General features: G+C 38.6%; 1 protein-coding gene across 1 annotated transcript in view; it reads left to right on the top strand.

Annotated features, from left to right (window-relative positions):
- INTS12 (integrator complex subunit 12) overlaps positions 1-667 on the top strand; it is a 12,746-nt gene extending 12,079 nt beyond the window's left edge. The window contains exon 7 of the mRNA XM_010165042.2: positions 61-667. Coding sequence (XP_010163344.1) covers positions 61-642 — 582 coding nt within the window. The 3' untranslated portion in view covers positions 643-667. The remainder of the gene's footprint in view (positions 1-60) is intronic.
- Positions 668-8,159: the final 7,492 nt, after the last annotated feature.

Genomic DNA, 8,159 nt, shown 5'->3' with positions numbered 1-8,159 from the left:
CTGCTGTTATGTGCTACACAAATAGGTGCTACTATAATAAGAATGCTTTCTTTATTTTAGACCTCAGCAGCAGTTTCGGGGAACTCGGCCAGTACAAATGTTTCCTCTTCAGCAACCAGTGGCCTTACAGGATGGGCTGCTTTTGCAGCCAAAACCTCCTCTGCCAATCCATCAACTGCCAAACTGGGATCAGCAACACAGAGCACCGGTGGGAAACCTGCAGCTTCTTCAAATAATCAGAAACCTGTGGGTTTGTCAGGATTGGCAACTTCCAAAACAGGACTAGGGTCAAAAATAGCTTCTGCCAACAACAGCACAAACCCTGTCCAACTGAAACCTCCTCCACCTCTGACACTGGGGAAAACCACTCTTAGCCGTTCGGTGAGCAGTGACAATGTCAGCAAAGTAGGTCTTCCTAGTCCCAGCAGCACCGCGCCGAGCACCAGCAGCCAGGTGAGCAGTGGGAATGGCAACAGTGGGATTGCGGGTAACAGCGGGGGCAGCGCAAGCAAAACCGCAGCCGATACCGGTAATCAGTCAACCTCCCTCAAAGGCCCGACTTCGCAGGAATCTCAGCTCAATGCTATGAAAAGGTTACAAATGGTCAAGAAGAAAGCTGCTCAAAAGAAACTCAAGAAGTAGCGTGGCTGCTTGCTAATTTCGTTGGTTATGTTAATCCAGGGAAGTCCAAAACTTAAGTTATACAGGAGGTCAAACTTTGATAATCCTAGTATTCCTTCTGACTTTGCAAATCTAGAAGTGGAATATGTTGGAGGAATTCACTATTATATACTCCTGGTTTTTAGCTCAAAGCACGGAAACTTGAAATTGTAAAAGTTTGGTATTTTGAAGTATAAAAAACCAGATTTATGTGGACAATAAATTGAATTTACTGAAACTGTCATTCTTAAACGTTATTAATAAAAGACTTATTAATCTGGGAAATCATTGCTGCTTTTCTTTCACTCCATTTTCCACTACGTGCAATGTTTACCTGTTCAAAGTTGTCTATATTGTGAAGAGTTAATGAAGTTTATCCCAAATTATACAGTTCCTTAGTAAAAAAAAATGTATTTTCTTTTAAAGAATTTTAAAAATTCACTGTTAAACAACATATTATATTTAAAGTTAAAATTTTAAGTGGCCTATTTTGTTTTTATACAGTGAGAAACTTCAAGGGTTGTGGTGGTGGTGGTGGTGTAATTCTCTCAGGGAGGAGAAAAGAGAATTCTTTGACAGAAGATAGATGGCCACTAACCTGTAAAATGAGTGGAAGAGAGCCAAAACAGTGTTTTCAAGCTTTCTTAATCTGTAGAGAACCTCAATATTATCCTGTTCGATATGAATAGAAAGTAAGTGGTAGGCAGTGTATATTTTAATTAAAAGCACAATCTAATTGAACATTATTTTGATGATACGAGAGAGGGAAAAATAGAATAAAATTAAGGGAATTGTCTTAGGTGTCAGTAAGTTAACTTCCTTTCTGGCACACCTGAAACACATAAGATTTTTTGATCACTTAAGTATTCCATGCTGTTAAGTAATGCTATAAATTCACAAGCCTTGCATGTGTCAAAGTAGTATTGTCTGCGTGGACTTTTAAATAGAAAAGATTGTTCATAGATCAGAATAAATTCCTTTAGCCATTTTTGAAAGTGGGGGTTCCTATTTTGCTTTCATAAAATATAATGAAAAAAAGATTGTGTTTTTTAACCCTACATAGGAAAAGTTTTCTTGTTGTGCTGAGTGATGTATTCCACACAACTTTTATGGGAACTGTCATATCTGTGTTGCATTGTTACTTAGTGTCTCAGTTCCAGGAGCAAATGAAGCAGATGCCATGGGATTATTGCAGGAGAGAAGCTGTGCCAGGGCAGAGTTACATCCAGACATCAGCAGTGTCCAAGGTGACTTGTATCCTAGCGGCATCTTGGGTCCTCTGCCTAACTGCTAATAATACTATAAACTTGAAGGGAGGGGCAGGGAGGGAGGAAGAGGAATTTGTCTCTGAGTGTGGGTATTGTTCAAGCTGAATACGTCAAATTCCCACTTTCAGGGCCTTGGATGGAATCAGCTTTGTCTCTCTTAATTTTGCAGAACATAAAGCCTCTCCGCCCCAGAGCCCCAGCACAGTCTTGCACTTAGCCGATCTGATGTTACCAGGGAGGTTTGTAGGCACTGTGACTGCCTCTCAGGAGCTTCCTGTGGAAGCATTCATGGCTTTTTCCTGACTAGACCCAGCTCACACCCACAAGCCTTCCTTCAACTCTTTCTGCATGTTCTGCTGCATTCAGTTACCTACCTTCAAACCTATCCCAGAGCCACACGTGGGTTACATTTAAGGCTTTACCCACCGCAACTCTAAGACAGGTAGTTGAGAAAGTATCAGGTCTTCCAGCTCTCCACTTGCATCCCTGAGCTGTTCTTCACAGCTTGTGCTCCCTCTCTCCATCCCAGCTGCTCCAGGTTTTGTTCAGCTCTCAAGAACTGGCTCAGGCTGAGCCCTGGAAAAGGATCTCAAGTCTTGCTGTCTGTGACCAGCACTCAGCAATCCCCTCTCCATCCCTTCTGTGATGAGGGGAGCATCTCTAAACGTGAAAACATCTCAGACTTACATAGGTAGGTGAAAGCTACAGTTTTTCTTAGCCATACTGTATTTTAAATGTGTAAAACTGATACATGCAGCTATTTCCCATACTACTTTTCCCTTCTCCACAAGTAAGATTTAGGCTAAGTTTCCTTAAACATCCAAAGGAATAATTTCATTTACTCGGGATTGCCTTAGCTACCTGGAGAATTTGCATAATTTTTCAACTATTATTCCCTGTGGAGGAAAAAAAAGAAAGGTTTTGTCTCTGTGGTACCTGCAGCTTCCAGGGCAACTTAAAAATAACAGTGTGAGGAGGAGGAATCCAGAACTTCTGTTGCCTTTCGATCAGCCCATCTTTCTTCCTCTCTAGCACAGAAGGTTTTTAATGGTGATATAGTAGGAAAAGACACTGAAGCAGTTTCCATTAACAGACAGAAGGCATATTTTCTTCCTAAATGTTTATCAGAAAAATGTTGCCTGTGCTATAAAGTAGAGTGTGAAGATTCTTTTAATGGCTGAAGTGCTCCTATGTCAAGTGTTCACTCTAGTAGTAAAACCTGCTCCCACAGGGAGGTTCAAGATGTTAGCTGCCTGTCTTGCCTCTGAATATACAGATAGTTTTGGTTGCAAGAGTTCAGAAGGCTACATCTGAACTGTGCAGATTAGTTTATATACCATGTATGGGGTGAACAAAGGCAGAAAAAATTGATCTTTGTTTTTAAGTCGTGGTAGCTAGTGCCCTTTGAAATACCTCTGAGACCTGATTCAAGTGTGTCCTGATGTTTTTCCAGCTATAACTTTGGCATGGGTTGACTGTGGGTTTATCTCCTGTTCATTTAGCATAAAACAACTTACACTATACCTTTTATACATGTCTATCTTTTCCCTCCAATAAGGCCAAAGTCTCCTTATGTTGGTATGAAAATGTTATTTAGGATTGTGATTCTTTGAAGTACTGTATCAGGAAGGATTTATAACATAGACCTAGACTTTTAAATTATGTGTTTAGCTTGAATATGTAAGATAGGCACTGCTGAAAAACAGAGTAGATTGAAGGCAACAGTTGGAATTAACAACTGTATTTTCAGGAAGGGAGTCTGTTCTACAGGATTGTTTGGCTGAATTTGCACATCAGGTGGAGAAATCTAGTGTAGGGCAGAAAGAAGGAAGACCTTTCTGAATTTTGAGAAGCATACCTCATATTTAGAAAACAATAACTAGGAAATAGTCCTGGAATTTTTTTTTCCTATCGCCAGACCAGATTGCTCTGTGATTTACCATAAAAGTAGCTACTTGACTTTCTTTATTCATTTTATAAATTGGTAGGGTAAAATTTTATTTCCACTTAAATATGGTGTTTTTTCATAGATGCCCAAATTCTGATACCCTTAGTTATGTGAAATGATAGGTTACTCTGGTTTCATGAGTGCTCCTTCTGGCTGGGCTAGGGCATGCTGGTGATACCTGGATCTAAGAGGAAAGTTTTAATGCAAAGTTCTGTAATTTATTTTAGTAACATAAGCTTTTATCTATTACAGATCATGAAAGCAGTAAAAAATGGTCATGACCTCAGGAGCAGCTAGAAAAGAACAGAACCAAGCTGACATTTGGAAACTTGAAGTGTATTTTGAAACTTGATAAGTATTTTGATAGTGTTTGACAAGTTCTAATATATTGATAGATAAGCTAGGATGCATAGAAATACAGCATTTTATCTGAGGCAGCTATTTCCTCTGTTCTGCTAATGTTGCAGCATATAAAGCTCTTCACTTCGGAAGTCTTGTTTTTTTTAAAAAAAAAGAAACATATCTTTACAAAAATAGATTTTTATTATTACAATAATTTAAATGATTTTTTCACCATTTCTGAACAAACAGTATTGTAAGAGGAATTATCAGTAACAGATCTACAGGCATAAGGATTGTCATGGCTGTGTTTCCTATGGCAGGTATTAGGTCCGCTTCACGTATCTGCTTTTTTACAAGCTATCTTAAAATGACAACAAAAGTATACTTTAGTGTTTGAAAGAGGTAATTACTCAGTGAAGCTTCCTAAGATGAAAAGTGAGAAGGAATAATTCTTCAATCTGTGTTTGCATTGAAAGGTGAATCCTTACTTAAGGTTTACAAGCACCATCCAAGCAGTAGGAAGATAGTAAAGCACACAAGTGCCCAGAGGTCAGAGCCAGAGACTCTGTGTTCATTGGCTTGGATGTTTTTTGGGTTCCAGGTTATCAATGGCATCACTTAAAAATATTTCCTGAATGGAGAAACACTTCAGTTTGAGTGGACCCAGTCTTGGAACTACTTGTACATGGTTATTGTCACAATGGTTCAAGTAAGTAAAATGCACCTTTGAATAAATGCAAGATTGGTCCTTTAAACTGCAACCTGTTCCTGCTTCAATCAAAATAAATTAGTTTTGTCATGAATCAGAATAAGAAAACTCTTAGAGTACTGTAACCTTCTCTGTATTAAAGAAACAGCTGCAAAAACATTGCATATTCTTAGGAATTTCTGGAGCCCTAACATAGCTCAGTTTCTAGTATTTAAAGTACTATCTTAAAAGTGTCTGAGCAAGTCTAATATGAATTGTTGCAAATCTCCTTAATGTAGGAAGGCTTTAGATTCAAAGAACATCTCTTAGTTTTTTGCAATTGTAGTTTGCATTCATCTGTATTAAACAAATATCTGTAATATCAAATGGTAACAGCTAAAACTTTGATTTCTGAAATGAAGCAAACCAATATACCTGGGTACCTAAAAAGTACTTTTTCTGGATCCCAAGTTGTGAGGCTATAAAAGTCATATGAATTATCCCACAATATAAAAATTATTATGGGTCCTAACTGGGACCACTGGGATTTAATGTGGCCTACTAGTTATTCCTAAGTCCCACAGAAATTTAATGAAATCTAGGCCGGCTCCAGTATATTTCATCCTTCGTTCCTTGTTACTTCAGGACACCTAGTGAACATTTTGAAGAGCAGCATTTCAGTACACCTTGAGACACCTTCACAGAACCTGATTTTTCATGGGGAATGTACCTAACACTCAAAATCAGAGCTCTCCCTATGACTCAAGCTGAGTTCTCGGAACTAAGACTTCAGAAATCTTTTTCCCGACTCTTGCCCTTAATTAATTTCACTGTCTGAAATACAAATTTTCATCATTGTGCTTACATGGCTGTATTAAGCCTGTTAAGTACAATTCATAATTTCTAAAACTGTTTCAACTATTGCAAAGTATAGATCATCTCCAAATAAAATATTCTAAACTGTAAGACATACTGAAAAGCTGCTTGTTTGCATCTTCCCCATAATCTTAAAATATAAAAGCCAAAGCAGTGCAAACTTAGTAGGGGAGAGTCTTTCAGTCCATTCTTGCAAGCTGATACTCCCTCCCCAAAGCTTTATTTTCTTCATTGAACTAAAGGCAATGTTTTCCATAAAAACAGCTACATCCATTAATAAAATGAATGAGAGGAACCTTCTTTGCTTGCTATATAAACAGCAAGATTTAAGTGCATGAGGTGATGTACAGTTAGGCAAAATAATGTCCCATCTGTTATTAGTGCTCATTGGACTGCTCCTCATTGGATTGCAGTAGTTCAGAGTTTCACATACCAGTTTCTGGATGTCCATCTCAGAGAACTCAAAGTTTCTCTATCATATGATTTAATCCAGCAAAAATTTCAGGTTCTCATATCTGTGATCCACAACATTCATCTTCCGAGCAAGACTGAGAACTTTCTTTACTTTTTTAAGGAAATAATACAAAAGTTTGGGATGCTAAAGAAAATGAAACTAGGTTCATTAGTGTAGCAAAAACTACTGTTTGCGTTGAGTGCCCTGCTTTTCTCATTCTTTCTTTGCTGGTTATTTCTTACTACATCTCAGTAATTGTTTTAAATCATTTCATCTTCATACACCACACTTCAACTATAGGAAGTAGAAATTTACACAAAAGTTTTAGAACCATTTCTGTATATCCTTAACCAGCAATATCCCCCTTCCTTGATTTTAATAGCATTGTCATTTGAATGGTCAGTCTGTAACAAGCAATTGTGCAGCAGTACAGAAAATACCTGACAGGAGGTTACCTTCAATTACACTATCTGCTTGCAGTCATAGTCACTTTTTTGTTTGCTTTTTGCAGTGCTTGGCACAAGAAGGTCCCTTATCACTGGAGGGCCTGAGCATTGCTATATTGAAATAAATTGTGATGAACACTCAGTTATCGATGGCAATAGCAACAAGGTGTTGTTATATCACTATTCAGTCTTGCTCAAATGTAGGGCACCAGCCTGACCTAAGGATTGATGTAGTCAGTAAACTGAAAGAAGTACTACTTGACATTCAGATCCTTCCTTGGGATTTTTTGTTTTCTGTGCACTCTGAGGATGCATTGTGAACTATATTAACTGGTTAAAATAGTCTCGACTGTTTTGAAGATACTTTAGCAAAATACAGGGCTTTTGACTCCGAATTCTGCAAGCAGTGAATCAGCTCATTGATACATTCTTCACTGTTCAATCTAACATCACACACTTCAACAATGATTTTTTTTTTTTTTTTTTCCTGGAAGAGAAGTTTTGATGCATGTTAGGTCCTACCTTATACCCTAGACATTATGATCCCTGTATCTGACCTAAGGAATCAGATAGGCAGTAAATATTCATTGAAAGGCACTGCTTCACTTTTTTTTTTAAATCTTAATAACACAGGTTTCATTTCACTACACAGATCTTGCACTATAAAGCAGTTAGTATGGAGACATACATGGAATTAGGGAGTGGAGCATCTCCCTTATGAGGAAAGGCTGAGGGAGCTGGGGTTCTTTAGCTTGGAAAAGAGGAGACTGAGGGGAGACCTAATTAATGTTTACAACTATGTTAAGGGCAAATGTCATTAGGATGGAGCCAGGCTCTTCTCAGTGATGCCCAACGATAGGACAAGGAGCAATGGGTGTAAGCTGGAACACAGGAGGTTCTGCTTAAACTTGAGAAAAAACTACTTTACAGTGAGGGTGACAGAGCCCTGGAACAGGCTGCCCAGGGAGGTTGTGGAGTCTCCTTCTCTGGAGACATTCAAGACCCGCCTGGACGCCTTCCTGTGTAATTTCGTTTAGTTTCCTGCTCTGGCAGGGGGATTGGACTAGACGATCTTTCGAGGTCCCTTCCAATCCCCAACATTCTGTGATTCTGTGAATTTCAAACCTGGGGCATTTTCATATTGCTACAAAGTGTTTCCTACCATATGAAGTAGTTGTGGAATTCTTTTGAAAATTATAACTTATTTCACAGTATATGTTTCTTGTGCCCCCTCTTTTCCTCCCCCCATTTCCATATTTACCTGAACATACCTTCTTCCCTGGGACCAGCCAGTGGTATCACCGCATTTGGTGTGTTTTAAGTTGAAATGTTTCCTACAAAAATGAAACCCTTTTTCTTTTCCCACTCCAGTAATGTCCACTGAGAAAAAGTGGAGTGAGGAGAAGTGGCTGAGGATACAAACGGACAAGCAAAAAGCTCAAGTTTTAAGATGTGTCTATGTTCACTGAGATAGCGG

The sequence above is a fragment of the Antrostomus carolinensis genome, unplaced genomic scaffold, assembly GCF_000700745.2.
Source record: "Antrostomus carolinensis isolate BGI_N321 unplaced genomic scaffold, ASM70074v2 scaffold22413, whole genome shotgun sequence".
NCBI lineage: Eukaryota > Metazoa > Chordata > Aves > Caprimulgiformes > Caprimulgidae > Antrostomus > Antrostomus carolinensis.
The sequence above is the reverse complement of the archived record's forward strand: the minus strand, read 5'-3'. Positions and strand labels throughout refer to the sequence as shown.